Below are 16,356 nucleotides of genomic sequence, written 5' to 3'. Positions count from 1 at the left end.
CTCAAACGTTGCCTTGTTTTAGAGCCTTCTTTCCACCAACGACAAGTTCGGCGTTTCGCCCATGCGGTTCACGGCCGGCTGATCCTCCGCAAAGGTGAGTCACCTCGGTTTGCAGCGGATCTTTGGCAGGAACTTCAGCAGCTTTGGAAACCGTCTGTTGGTTGGTCGATTCATCCTCTCGGAAAAGGTTACTTCACTTTTAATTTCGCCACCGACGAGGATAGGGCAGCGGCCTTCGCTAAAATGACTTGGCGTCTACGCTCAGGTATACTCCATCTCCAGGCCTGGGTGCCGAATTTTGATCCCTACAAAGCGAATTCAACCCTTGTTCACGTATGGATTAGAATCTTTAACTTGCCACATGAATATTGGCACCCAGAGGTTCTTTCCGGGGTCGCACGAGAAGTGGGTACGCCTATCTTGATTGATGGTCAGTCTACACAGGCTCATGTGGGTCACTTTGCTAGAATTCTTGTTGAGTTAGATGTTTCGGCTGATATTCCTGAGGCTTTAGATATTAAGTGTGGCGACATTGATTTTACTGTCAAGTTTGTATATGAGAATTTGCCTTATTACTGCTCGGTTTGCAAGGTTGTGGGACATATTTCTAACGAATGCAGAAGGAGGAAAACAAACACGACAGAGGAGGGCTTTACGGAACATCAGGGACGGGAACGTGGTCAGTCCAAGGTAGATGACCACAGGGTTCATCCTCGTCCCTACACCGGAAATCAGGAATCTCCAGCAAGGGCTGGAAAGGCTTTTGCTGAGGTTGGACAGAAACTGAACTCTTCTTCAGACTCTCCTACCTCATCCAATCCCTTTGCTGTGTTGGTTTCTCTAGAGTTGCAAGATGAACATAGACTTGTTTGTGATGATAACATGGAAAAGCCGCCATCTGATGGAGGCCGAGCTTCAGATGCTTGCATCTATCAGGACAATCAGGATAGAAAGGATATGGAACAGCTTGAGTCAGATGACGAAAAGAGCCAAATTGAGGTAGTGGACCAGGAACACGAGAGGACTTCTGCACCTTTGGTTGTTCAGCCGCTTGCTGTGATGACTGACAACAACGATTTGCTAACTTTGACTGGGACGACAGGACCCAGTTCTCGTAGACGAGGGCGTCCGAAAGGGGCTATCAACAAGAAGGGGAGAGTTTCTGATTCTTCTATCAAGCACAGGCTCCGTCGTATCATAATGAATGGCATGTCCTCGGATTTCCAAAACTCAGCACGCCGTGATGATATGCAGGGCCCTGGTCTTGACACTTCTTCGCCTGTGGAGTTCCTGAATAAAGTGAAGTATGCTCAGTCTAGAGGACAGATTCTGCAAAACTTTGTGATCAACTCCTCTAACTCTACCGATGCAGCCCATGCTATGTCGGTTGTGGCCTCTAAAAAATGGGGCGATATGTTGGACGATGAAGATGACGATGTTTTAGACGAGGACGACCCTATTAAAATGTTCTCTTAGTCTTGGTTTCTTTTTTTGGTTACCCGGGGTTTCTTGCGGGTGCTTTTGCTTGTTTCCTTTGTCTCTGGTCTCTCTTTTTTCTTTTCTTTTTAATAAATTTTCTATTTCAGCAGTCTTTAATATGGTAATGGACAATGTAATTATTTTCAATTCCAATTCTACCCTGAATTCACAGGCTTTTTTTTATATATGTAAAGATTTTTCATCTTTTAATACGCAAATTCTAATTCGATCATTTAATTAGTCATTTTTGTAGTATCTGAATTTATTAGAAGGGAACAGAAATTGGTGCATTGTGCTCGATGAGCGTTTCGTCGTAAAATGTTCTGTCACGAGCATTTTTAATTCGAAATAACTATGTTGTAAAATCTGATTAGCAAATGATTTAGTGACAGATTTTTCACCAGTAATTCACATGCTTTTTATCATGTAATGTCCCAATTAATTCCTAATGCTCATTAGGAAAGTTAACAAGCCAAACCCCAAATATAAAAACATGTACAAATAATGTCACAAGACATGCCTGCACCATATATTTTTTTTTTGTTGTTGTTGTTATATCTCTAGATAAACAATTTTTATTAGTACTAGTTTTTAGTGGTCTAAGTCTAACACATAAAAATCTTAAGAACTTAAAAAAGAATGTTGAATTCTGATAGGGTCTCATAACTCATTGAATAATGTCTTTATATAAAGTAACGTGCTTTTGGGTGCATCTTTTTTCCCATCTTGAAATGGGTAATTAGGAATATTCTTCTTTACGTGGTCAAACAAATATTTTATTTTTTTATTTCATACTTTACAGTTTCTTTAAAACATTCTTGAATAACATTCTCCATTACACTTACTTATTAATTAAGTACTTAATTTTTACGGTAATGCAGAGGTTTATGAAATATATTTGCAGATCATTTATAAGGTAAGTACATGTGATTAAATATTTTTATATGCTAGGTAAGTACACCATCATATATATAAATTATATTTCATGGCAATATGTATAACTGTATATATATTTACATACTATATATATATATATATATATATATATAGAATACTCCCTCCGTCCACAATATCATTTTCACTTTGTGGACGACAAGGGTTCTAAGAAAATGGTGAATAGTTGTGGGTATTGTTGTGAGTGAAGGTTGAGTCCCACTATTATTATAAATGATATTTGTGGATCCTACTGTTATAAATGGAAGTGGATATGATATTATGGACGTATCAAAATAACAAAAGTGGAACGATATCGTGGACGAATAGGATATAATATTTGATGAGCATAAATTATTAAATTTTCTTAGTTTAGAGATTTGCAAATTATTACTCCCTTACTCATACTCTCTAAATGTCTCGTTTTCTTTAAACATGGTTATATAAGAGAATGTTAATTAAATTAAAAAGTAGTATTGTGTAAAGGTAAAAAATTATAAATGTTCACTTATTTTATTTGAATTACATGAGGTGTATATATAGGGGATGACTACCGTGAGAGCACCTCTTAAAATAAGAAATAAGAACTAGGAAAAATGTATAAATTTTATGTAGAGCACGTATGAATTCGTTGTATAAAGGTATGAATTACGAAAACTAAATTTTTGCTACCTTTGGGATTCGAACTCAGGACCATGAATTCATCCAACAAGATGATGGATCAACCGTAGATCTTGGTGATCTAAGGGCTCAAAATGATTTTTACTTTATATCTTAACATATAAACATACGAACTAGCTAAAATGTATGAATTTTATGTAGAACACGTATGAATTTGCTGTGTAACTGTATGAATTGCTAAAAATAAATTTTTTTTTACTATCTATGAGATTCGAATTCGGGACCATGTATTCATTCAATAAGGTGATGAATCAACCGTAGATCTTAAAGATCTAAGGACTGAAAATGGCTCCTAAAACTTATTTAATGTATTTTTTTTTCGTGATACACTTCTATATATTGCTCTCTATCCCAATAATGACGTCCAATGGGGCTCGCATTAAGAAAATGTAAATAAAGTGTGTGTGTGTGTGTGTGTGACGAGATTGGGATGGAGGAGAAGAAGACAGTCGATTTTTGTTGAAGAAGAAAACAACCGATGTGGGGGATGAATCTGACAATTACGGAAGTGACGTCAGTCACGTCTGAATCGACGGGCACTAGCAACCTGAGACCACAAGCAACGTTAGAGCCCTCTGAAGAGCACCGATGGGGATGTCGATGGAAGGGCCTCTGACGCTCAAGTCAGTGAACTGATAGAAGTATTAAGCGTAAGTAACGTAACGAAAATAAATAAATGATAAAGAGAAGACAATAATAAGTGATGTATCCGGAAGATCGGGGTGTCCCGAAAGTTGAATTATAGCTAATGAGCGATGTGGAATAGGGGACGACGGACGTCCGGGCTAGCGGGGCTAGTCGAGCGATCGAGACCCTTGAGAGTTGTGAGCGTGGAGGCGGAACGGAAGAGCGGGGAGAGCTGGAGATAACGAGAGTGAGAGACCGTGTGTGAGTGCAAGAATGAATACGAGTAATTGTCGATACCATGATTGCGTTAGTGAATTAGTATATATAGGTTACGGGCCTACAGGGAGGCGACTAGGGTTAGGGTTTGCTGGAATGCTCCTTTAAACCCTAGCGATTTCAATTTCTTAGGAAACGATCTTCCGCGACTCTCGTCTGACCTAGTCGCCAAGTAACTGCTGAGTTTAGGGTTTTTTTTCTTTGTGGGTTTACGTATTTCCCGCATATGGGCCCACTTTGGACCTTATACTATGAATGTGGTATGGATCGCTTTACCGGGCTGGCCCGTTGGGCTGTATAATTTCAGCTTATACGCATTTTACCCATTACAATGATAGGGTGCGGCATGCGTCGTAGGGCTGCGTTGTTACGCGTGCCTCAGGGCTGCACTGGACAATTGAGCGTTGCTAGGCAGGGCTGCACTGATGTACGTGCCTCCGAGCTATTCTGCTTTAGTCTTCCAGAGCTGCTTTGCTCTAGTCATCCGGGCTGTCTACTCTGGCTTCCGAGCTGTTCTGCTCTGGTCATCTGAGCTGTATGCTCTGCTCTTGTCTTCCAGAGTTGCTCTGGTCTGGTCATACGAGCTGTCTGCTTTGGCTTCCAGAGCTGCTATGCTCTGGTCATCCGAGCTGTCTGTTCTGCTCTAGTCTTCCAGAGCTGCTATACTCTGGTCATCCAGAGATGCTCTGCTCTGGTCATCCGGGTTGTCTACTCTGGCTTCCGAGTTGCTTTGCTCTGGTCATCCAAGCTGATATGCTCTGGTCTTCCAGAGCTGCTCTGCTCTGGTCATCCGAGCTGTCTGCTCTGCTCAGGTCTTCCAGAGATGCTCTGGTTGGGCCATATAGTTTTGGCTTATACGAATTTTACCCATTACAGCCGATTCTTAGGAATTTTTTTTCCAATTCAAGTGATATTAGGGCTTTTTTGTGTGATTTTGTTATTTGAGTAATTTTAAATTAATACTATATATTTCACATCAATGTTATGTGTAAATTTGAATTCACATCAGCGCCATGTCAATTTTCTGGTCACCGGAGCTAAAAATCGTTGGAAAAATGAACGACTAATTCAATATGTGATAAAAAAAATATTTTTTTTAATTATATGATAAATGGAATTCGAGCAAAGTTGGTGATATTTGATGCAATTAACCCTATTTTTTGTCAATACTTTTCATATTTATTCACAAAATAAACCACCACGACTCACTATTAATTTTTGTTAAAGTAACACAACAATATATAAAGTGAGATCTATTCTCCACTCACAATACACTCATATAATATTTTTTAAAATTCGTGTCGTCCGCATCGTTGCATGATTTTCGAAGACAAAATAGTATTAATTTTTAAAAACTTAAATACTTTACTAATTTAATATTAATTCGTAATGGTTGGCAAATTTGGTAATTAGTAGTACTCCCTCCGTCCTTATAAAAAGTATCTATTTATAGATGACACGAATTTTAATAAAGTAATTAAATGTGTTGTGAGTGGAGTAAGGATCCCACTTTATTGTGAGTAAAAAACTTATAAAAATAGACTGAATACATTTTATGAGTCATACGAAAATATCAAATTGAATATATTTTATGAGGATGGAGGGAGTAAGTGATTAGCATGATGTTCTTCATGTGGCACGAAGGAATGCTCTTATTGGGATTTTCATATGTTTAGGATAGCCACTAGAAGGACTGCAATTGATGATATTGCTTAATGTTATTCCTTGGTTTTTGTTTGAAAAAAAAAGGTTGTTATATTATATTTCCTCAGTCTCATAAAAATATGTATAATATGAGATGACACGAATTTTAAGAAATTTTATAAAGGATAGTGTAATTGGAGAAGATGTTCCATATTAAATGTGATGTTTAGTGGAAGAATTATTATTATAAATAAAATATGAGTATTTTTATAAGACGGACGAAAAAAAAAATTATTCATATTTTTATGGAATGGGAGAAGTACTCAGAAGTCCGCGATATGCATAATGTTACGAATCGACATTTTGTAACGTGTTTTAGTATAAATAAAAATAAAAATTTGAAAAATAGAGGATATTTTGTGCCATCTCTACGCGGTGACAGTTGCCACCCACCCTATGAACATTGCCCTATTGTAGGGCCTAATTTCTGGTGCCATTATTTCACCATTTCTAATTCAGCTGTTTCCCATTACCCCGGGATGTATGTAACGACTATAACGACAACCACAATTTTCCATAATTTCAATAAATATAACTACTACTACTACAATGGAGTATAACAAAACCTTAGGGGAAATAAAATAACTTGTGATAATGCTGCCTCATTATATACGGTAGTTCCAATCCTAGCCGTTGATTGATCACTTGACCCCAAGTTAATTCGAGATAGCGAATACCCAAAAGATTAGAAATAAACATTAAAAAAAAAGATGATGATGGTGAAAATATCGGAGCAGCAAATGACGATTTTTCATTTCTTTTTATTTTTCTCTTAAAGAAATAAAGAAAACAATGAAATATTCATCGTTGCTGCTGATGCTCCATCATACGAGTAAAATCCTCGAAGCAGACGAACCCGTCCCCGTTTCTATCTACGCCTCTTATCATGCGCCGGCAGTCCTCTAACGTGCACCGCGCGTCGCCGATCGTCTTGAATACGCTGAAGAGCTCCTCCGCCGTGATCCTCCCGTCGCGGTCGGAGTCAAAGAAATCGAACGTGTGCCTCAGCTCCGAGCTGTCGGTCGACGGCGCGAAAGCCGATCCGATCGCGTGGAACTCCTCCAGCGTGATGCAGCCGTCTCCGTCGCGGTCGACTTCGCTGAGCATCTGCCGCAGCTCCTCCTTGCTCGGAGGTTCGGCGCCGAGCCGGCTCAGGAGCGACTCGAGCTCCTCCTTGGTGATCTTCCCGTCGCCATCGCGGTCGATCATCTCGAACGCCTGCTTCAGCTCGAAGTAGACGGCGGCGGATATCTCCGTCCACTCCTCCGTCGACATGCCGGCGGAGGTCGAGGGGAGGACGCTGGTCGGCGTGGAAAGGCCGGCCGGCCTCTTGAGGCCGCCGTCCTCAGAGGAGGAGGAGGAGGACGTCGTATGGGAGCTGAAGGACGACGGCTCGGCCTCGGATCTGGAAACCGAGCGCGATTTCTTCGATCTGAAGAGCTTGGCGGGAACAATCTTGGCGAGCTTCATGATGGAAATTGGAGTGTGAAATTAGCAGGTGCGAATTCACCCCAAAAGCGAAGGGAGAGGAGAGAGAGGGGAGAAAAGGAGGAGGATTGGGGGTTGAGAGGAAGGGGAGTGGAAGGAGCGGGAGTTAAATGGTTGAGGGGAGCCATGGAGCGAGTGAGCTTCCTGGAAATTTCCTAGAGATAGAAAGAGAGAGAGAGAGAGAGAGAGAGAGGGTTTTGGTATTTGAAGAGTATTTATTGGAAAGGACGCAATTGGGTTTGAGTTAAATTTAGGTTTGGTGGGTTTTACTTTTGTCGCGTTGGTTTTACGTGCGCCTTTCCTTGCGGCTCTTGCTAAATTACCTAATTTATTAGGCATTAATTATTTCAGTCTTGTAAATTCTAATACGAGTACGACCATCCGCAGTGGCGACCTAATAAGGGGGACTCGAGTCACCCCCAAGATCAGGTCGCTCACTGCAGACGACGACGACACAAGACGGTCCCGATAGAATAGGGCAGACCACGATGGAAAAAAAGTCGGGCACAAAAAAATAAAAAATAAATAAAATTCGAATTTTAAAAAATGTTTACGTTGGCATGCGTTGAACCGTTGTTTTTTTTGTTTTTTTTTTCAATTTTCGGTCAATTGACCGATTTTTTTTATGCCTTTAGGTTTTTTTTTTATGTAATCTTTAGCATTTTTAAAATCAAATGAAGCTTAATTTGAAGTTAATTGTGTTATTTAAATTTCTGCAATTTGATTCGTTATAATTCTGATTTTTTTTAAATCGATTTATTTAATAAAATATTTTATTCATTTAAAAAGTTTACTTTTAGTTATGATTGTTGTCTTTAAAATTAATAGGATAAGAGCATCCGTAGTGAGACTCGCTTAGCAAGTGCGCGTTTAGCTCGTGCATAGCTTGATTGGTGCGAGTAGCGCATGTGCTCCTAGTGGACGAGGAAGAGAGAAGAACGTGAGGGACAACTCAATAGAAAAAAAGAAAAATAAAACAAAAATGAGAAAAAAAATTGGGCTGTGAGATGAAGCTCGTTGCTGCAGTGCTAGTGGCTCGGATGAATGGGGCCCACCTACTAGTCCGGAAGCTTGACACGCGGCTATGGATGCTCTTAGCTGTTATATAAAATTATTTAAACATTAAATAAAATTATTACTTTATTATTTTCTTTTTATTCATATTTATTACAATATTCATTATGGTCGTCCATAATGTGATTGCAAAACTTTGTATTTCAATTGTTTATTTATTTTTGATTTGATAATAAATTATTTAAAGAATATATCACGGTGAACTCTACTTCGAGACCTTGATTTTAAATATTAAATACTCCACCACTAGATTGTTATAATGTATTTCAATACATGTACACAAATTTATTTTAAAATTATTTTATAATGTAGCACTTTTATCGATTGTTATAATTTTATCTATGTGCTTAAAATCAATTCTATCACACAACTATTTCAGTTATATCAATTTCGACATGAATTATCGGAGGATCACCTACTATTAAACTTTGAAAAATAAGTTCAATTTGAGGATATTAATATTTCACATTAATTTTTTTTAAAATATTTATCTTGTCAATGATTGAAATATATATTGATACAATATTTATGAAATATTGAAATAGTTAGATATAATTGATAAGTTTAAAAGGTTGCAATAAAATTGAAATCTTTCAAAGATTGAGATATATATGATAAAATTGTTAAACATCGGAATAAATTCGATCATTAAGCCTTTATAATGTTGTTGGAATGTTTTTCAAAAAGTCAAATTTAACACAAAAATTTGTGCAAAATCGCTTAATAGATAAAATAAGATGAAAGATCAAAATTTCGAATTTAAGCTCGTGTTCAAAACCATATTAATAGTTGGACCGGATTCTTTGGATTTTGCATTTAAACAGTATGACCTAAGTTTTGTAAAACTATATCACCTCGAAGCCTTAAGCTGCTTATTTTATTTTTTCTATACGGAATTCATCAGATTCCTACTAATAATCTTAGTGCGATACCGACGGCTTGAAGAATGTCTATTGCTAACTTCTTTTAAGTTTTTCCAACAAAAAACATTGTTATTTTATAAAGTGGTATTAGCCTATAAATACCCGAACTTTTTGCATTTTTTGGTTTTGCACATCAACTTTAAAATTAATCTATAAATATCTAAACTTTGTATTCTTTCTGATTTTACACCCAACGAATTTTTACTCTCAAATTGTTAATGAAATGACAACCGAATTAAAAGAAAAGTTTGAAGTTCATAACGAAGCAGATAAATTTATTGTCAATGTGGAATTTAGAACATGTAATTGTAGATTTGGGATGTCAATCCGACTGCCGTGTTAGCAACGACTTGGGGGGTAAAAATTTGTTGGGTGCAAAATTAGAAACAATACAAAGTTCAAATATTTACAGCCAGATTTTAAAGTTGGGTGCAAAATCAGAAAATGAAAAAAGTTCGAGTATTTACTGGCCAACACCTCTTTATAAATTACTTTCTTTGTTCCAATAATTTAATTTATGTTGATTGAGAATTATTCAACTATTTCTCCTGAATGCAATTTAATTGTGTGGATAATTTTTATTTTTCAATTTACACATTTACGCATACAAGATAATTTGAAGTTCCAACTTATTAATTGGAGAGAAAATATATTACTACAATTCAGCTGCACATATTTGAATAACTATGAATACTTTTCCTTTTCTCCTATATGCGACGAGTGTCAGTGCGAAACCATCAAACCAAAAGTTTGAGTGAAAAAAGAAAAAAATACAGTTAACAGTGTTTGTCGTATGTAATTCAACCATACTGCTGCACAAGATTTCACAGTAATAATTTGGAAGTTAGCGGCAGGACGGAAAGCGAATCCTATAATTTATCACTTTATTTAAAAATTTGCTCCTAACTCAATACGAATAAAATCAAATATTATAAGAACAAAACCTAACAAACTTAAGTAGTCATTTTTGGCCGACTATGATTCCATGCCACACCCACATCTATTTTTAATGCAATTTTTTTTGGCCAAACTTGGATTGCTATTAGGATTTGCTTCACTTTGTGGTTACGGATTATTACATAGAAATGTAGTGCTAATTTTCATCGGATTTTGTTTATTTATATGATGCAGAGTAAGAAATAAATAGACGAATAACTTATTTGTTCAGAAAATAATGAAAGCAAATATAAATAATGAAAATTACTCCCTCCGTCCCACTCCAAATGTCCCACTTTTCATAATGGGGTGTCCTACTCCAAATATTTCATACTTTTTTTTGGCGATACACACTCTCTCTCTCTATACTTAATATTTAAACAATTTCCACCAACATCTACTTTATGCCAATTTCTTAATCTCCGTGCCCAAAATTAAAGGACATTTGGAGCGGGACGGAGGAAGTAGTTGATTCGATAGGAATATTGAAAAAACATAGTAATATAGCTGGAACCCTAGTCTTCAATATTATATATCAAAATTTAACCGTAATTCATAAACAAAACTCCAATTTATAAATCTACACCAAAGGAGTCAAACCAACAAAAATACGAATTACTTAAGAAATGAGTAAACAAAAGAGCTAATGAACTAACAAAATTAATTAAGGAGCAGCTTAATTTTCTTCAGTATCCTTATGAAAATCGTTACATTATTGACATTTTATGAAAAAAAAATTATGCAAATTAAATCGAACCGCATGAAAACTACCTTATTGAATTTTCGAAAATCCAATCCCACATAGGTTTTTGTTTGAGTAAAATTTTGAAGTAGCCAAAATGAAGCATAAAACACAATTTATGGCCACACATTGAAAAAACGCAAATTTTGGCCATTTTTATTGATTTGGACGTTTTTACCCTTAATGAGGCGGACCGGGTAGGATCAGGCACGCGGGTCGCGTGCCGGGTCACGCGGGTTAGGCACTTATGGCACTATTAGTGCCATAAGTGCCAAGATTTTACTTTGGTTTTATTTTGGATTTCCGTTGGCACTTATAGTGCCATAAATGCCAACGGAAATCCAAAATAAAACCAAGTAAAATAATAATTTTGGGCACTTATGGCACTAATAGTGCCATAAGTGCCATACGTGCAGCATAAATACAGAAATAACATCATTTAAACCCTAAATGGAACATCTAAACCCTAAATGGAACATCTAAACTTCAAATGGATAATCTAAACCCTAAATGGAATATCTAAACCCTAGGGGGAAGTGTGCACTTATGGCACTTATGGCACTAATAGTGCCATACGTGCAGCACACAGATCAGATAAGATCAGATATGCCATGGCTGAAATCAAAGAAGGCGGAGATCAGATCTGCCGATGGAGGAGGCGGCGCAACGATCATATCAGATCCACCGCCGCTGCCTCGTCCTCTACTCCGACGAATTCTGCCCAGACGGCGCGCTGGAGAGAGAGAGAGGGAGATGAGAAAGAGAGAGGAGAGAGCAACAGTCGCTGGAGAGAGAGAGGGAGGATCTTCTCCACCACCGCCGCGAGAGCTCCGACGAATTCTCTAAGCTCGGCGCCGCTGCCGCGCAGCCGCTGGAGCGAGAGAGAGAGAGAGGGAGATGAGAAAGAGAGAGGAGCTGCTGGAGCAGAGAGAGGGAGATGAGAAAGAGAGAGGAGCCGCTGGAGAGAGAGGGAGAAGGGTAGAATAGTCATGACATACAAAAAATGACCAAAATTTATGTTTTTTCAAATGGTGGACAAAATTTGATGTTGTATGTTGAATAGGGTCATTCGGCCCTATAGTTTCTTTTTGTTTTCCCTATAGACTCCCTGTCACGCCCATATGGATTTCCATTCGGTTAAAATTATACTCCGTATTTCCTCAAAAATAAATAAATGAATAAATTATACTCCGTATTATTTATAATATTTTTACATGATTACACCATTTATACGTACATGTAACATATAATTATAACATGCTGTGTATGATTATTATTCTTCCATTTCCGCGATGAGGTTTTTAATGTAATACTACACGGACGCTTACGGACTTTACATATATCTAGAAGAAATTGATTTTGACTAAAATAAATCATTATTGGATCCACATATATATAAAATACTTTGATGAATATTTGAAGGAAGAAAAGTAATAAGAAAAAACGTAACATATATAATCTTACCTTACATTGCCATTAATGTCGTCTATGAAATATTAACAATGTTTACGATCACTCTCAGAATAGTTGGTTTGTTTGAACAAACATAAACCAAATTAATTGGTTGAAATATTCAATTTTTAGAGCCGGTTATATTGAAACTAATATAGAGGGTTTCCACCGGAAACAAAAGAATAGTCCATGAATCACCAAAATATTAAATTAATTAGATCGTTATTAATTTAATTAGATCGTTTAATATAATTGAAAGACGTAACCCAGTTCGATGATAGATACCTACTTCTGGGGGCTCGCCAGAAAATGTTTCACTGTGAGAGATTAAATTACAACAGGACTTACAGAAGACTCAATCTTTCTATGCCTCTATAATTTTCCAAAACCTCAACACTAGAGAAAAGTCGAAAGCTAGTTAACACTAACCTTCTAAGTGTGAATCCCGACGAAGACACTTACTCCCTTACAACTCGAAATTCAACTCTCAAAGAAGATAAACAAAAACAATACTTGCTACTAACAAGATTAAATGCAAAGTAATAAGAAGCAGAACATACACTCTAAGAAAGATGTTCTAACTAATTGAAACTTGTTGCATTCGCCAGATGCTCGAATAAATGCTCAAAAACGCCAGCCCTAGCTGCTGGGAGAGATCAGCTTTATATAGAGGAGAAACCCCTAATTTTCTTTCTTGAATAAGGACTCATACTTGATAGCTTGCAAGTCAATCCAATAGATACACAAAGATCTCTTCGAAAAACACTCAAAATAGGAAACAAAGATCCTCAAGATATGTTCTTATCTGCAAGAGAATCTCTAGGTAAAATTCGTCTGCATCGCGGTATCACCTCTGGTATTTCGGTTGGTATCAACGACCAAAACTATATAAATGACAACCAAAGAATAGAGTATCATACTCTAACAATAATCCGGTTGGAAATTTATATATAGTTATCGTAGAATTATATCGCGTTGAAATATGTCCACAGACATAATAATTAATCCACATATTACTCCATTGCACATATTAGATAAACAATTAAAATTATACGTGACATATTTTATATTTAATAATTTACTAAAAGATCATAGTTCAATAAAGATATCGGTCACACATAAAGTTTGTAATAAACTTATTACACTAATTTACCAATAAGGTTTTAGAAATTATTAAATTAAAGATGAAAATAAAAATAAAAATGACCTACTTAGTTTGTAATAAACTTATTACACTAATTTACCAATAAAGTTTTAGAAATTATTAACTTAAAGATGAAAATAAAAATAAAAATGACCTACTTTATTTATTATTATGCTTATCTTTTACTTGAAGATGAGGCACGGCCAATATTGACAATAAACAAAAAAAATTGCTTGCATTTTTGTGTACTGTATATGTTAACTACTTCCTCCGTTTCATTTAAATTGATACTTTTGAGTTGAGTACGAAGATTATAAATAAAGGGTTAAGAGTGTAAAGTAAGTAGGGTCCATTTATTTTATGTGTGTAGTGAAAGTAGGGACCTATACTATATTAGGAAAGTGTCAATTTAAATGAGACAAACAAAAAAGATAAGTGTGCTAATTTAAGTGGGACGGAGGAGATTACCAAGTTGACTTAAAAAAAAAAACTAATTACCAGGTATGAGACAAGTATTCATGCCATGTTCTACAAATTATTCAACGAGTATTTATCGTGTAATTGATTTATTTTTAATATATACACCATCAATCATCCTATATATGACTGAGTTAATTAATTACTTATATACAAAATTCAATTTCCGTATCAATTAAATATCGCTTGGCCAATATATATGGCCCCCGGCCTTGCATGTCATTTTCGAATTTCGAGTGTTGATAAAAAAGATTGAAATATTAACATCAATAAATAATGAAGCCAAAATAAAAGCCATTATTTCTCCAAAAATAAGGGAACAAATTATGTACCATGATTTAATTTTTTTTGTTGCGATGCATGAAATATATATGACTCATCACAGCTGGCCAATTTTTTGATTGTTTCTGAAAAGCTTATTGATCTGACTCCAAGCCTGCCTAACAAGAAACTTCCCAGAAATTCAATATAATAATTACACTCTACAGTAACATATAAATACAATTTGAGACTTTCGATGCAAACGTAGAAAAATACAAAATTGCAATAACATCAAAAGAAAATATATTAAATAAAATAATAGTTAAATATTAAACATGCTAAAATTATTGCCTCCTTTAAGAAGGAAATCAGAGGGATAAAATTTGACTGTTTACACAGAATATTTCCCAATTTAGTTATATATACCAGAAGCTTTTATCAACTAATAAGACACAGATATGAAGCACTTTACAACCGAAATATTAACTGTAAAATATTACTAATTACTATAATCTTCGAGTCATCGAGAGTGAAAATGAAGAATCATTATTGATCATCTTTTTATAAAAAAAAAAAAAAAAGTTAACATCGACTTAAGCAGGAAAAAGTTATTAATTTTACGTTTAAAAAATGAAAATAAATAAATATATATGATAGATCGACGATTATGCATGGGATTTAATAGCACTTATATAAAGAATTTCCATAATTTTAAGGAATAGCTTAAAGCTGAGGGATTTAATGGTAGAGAGGCTAGTTTTTGGGGTGAGACGTGGGTGGGGAACAGCAACCTCAAAATCCTCTTCCCTAGACTTTTTAATCTTAGCCTCTTTAAAGATGGTAATGTGGAGGAGGCTGGGAAATGGACGGAGGAAGGGTGGGTGTGGGATCTCAAGTGGCGAAGGGAGCTGAGGGAGAGGGAGAAAGAGATGGAGGAAAATTTGCGGTCAGTCATTGGGGCGCTTTCTCCTTGCCCAGACCTAAAGGACGGCTGGAGCTGGAAGGACGCAGCGGGGGGAAAATTCTCAACTAAAGCGGCCTATGAGGAGTGCGCAAAGGCGGAAGGTGATCATTCTGGGAGACACATTGAAGCTAGCGCACAACTGTGGACGGCACCGGCCCCTAACAAAGCCAGAGTGACAGCTTGGAGAAGCATTTGTAACAGGCTGCCAACATGCGAAAACCTTCTCAAAAGGAATGTCCTCATCCCAGCCGAAGAACAGTGGTGCAATGCGTGTGTGTGGAGGGAGGAAACAACTGAACATTCTTTTCTCCATTGTCCGAAAGTCGACCGCGTGTGGGACAAAATCAATCAATGGATCGGAATGAAAACGGCTAAACCACAAAAAGTCGAACATCATTTCATGTCTTTCATTGGAGGAGGAAGAGGTAAGAGAAACAAGAACTTCCTTAAAGCTCTTTGGATCGGGACTGTTTGGCTGATCTGGAAGTATAGGAATGAGAGTAGGTTTGAGAACAAGAATTGGGAGGTGTCCAATCTTGTTAATGAGGTCAAAGGGAGGCTTTGGAGCTGGAACAAAATCTTCCATGTGGTCGATTCCAATGTTCCTTTTACCTTGTGGTGCTCTAACGAGTACGCACCACTTGTATGATGTTTTTGGTACTCCTGATACCGCCCCAGTTTTTTAATAGATTTTTAATTGATAAAAAAAAAAGCTTAAAGCTGAGGGCTGCAGAAATTTTGGCGACTCGGAAAAGGCCTATGGTAGGGCTCGTGAGTCAAAAGGTAGCAAACTGCAAAAAATGAATGTATGTGTTGGTATAATGCTAAAATAAATATTTGAAGTTAAAATTGTTGAGTTTGACTCTATTATGATACGATTTTTAAAATGTATGTCTCTTTAGCTAAAGAAATTAAAACGAAACTACAAATAGTGGATATATTTCTCTATTACATTTTTTTGTAGTATGTGATTTTTTTTTATATTTTTTATGTACGATCTTGTGTAGTGTTGGAGTTAGAAAAAAAAAAATTGCGAAGAGGGCAACCAAATTTATATGAACTCACAGGAATTTTATGATTCAAGGGCTTTATCCAATTATCCTGTCCTCGTCCTCTCTTGTACGTTTTTTTAGATACTCATTCTCTATTGTATTTGTTTTTTTATCATCATGTATATTTTTATGATCGATCATTC

General features: G+C 36.4%; 2 protein-coding genes across 3 annotated transcripts in view; one reads left to right on the top strand and one right to left on the bottom strand.

Moving 5' to 3' along the window:
• The window catches only part of LOC131001622 (H/ACA ribonucleoprotein complex subunit 4), an 806,367-nt gene that overhangs the window by 26,204 nt on the left and 763,807 nt on the right, over window positions 1-16,356 (top strand). The window lies entirely within an intron of this gene.
• On the bottom strand, window positions 6,415-7,600 carry LOC131002272 (probable calcium-binding protein CML36). Its single transcript, XM_057928758.1, has one exon. The coding sequence runs from the start codon at window positions 7,168-7,170 to the stop codon at window positions 6,502-6,504; it is 669 nt and encodes a 222-aa protein (XP_057784741.1). The 5' UTR covers window positions 7,171-7,600; the 3' UTR covers window positions 6,415-6,501.

This window comes from Salvia miltiorrhiza, chromosome 1, assembly GCF_028751815.1.
Source record: "Salvia miltiorrhiza cultivar Shanhuang (shh) chromosome 1, IMPLAD_Smil_shh, whole genome shotgun sequence".
Taxonomy (NCBI): Eukaryota; Viridiplantae; Streptophyta; class Magnoliopsida; order Lamiales; family Lamiaceae; genus Salvia; species Salvia miltiorrhiza.
This window is presented reverse-complemented; position numbering and strand designations above follow the sequence as displayed.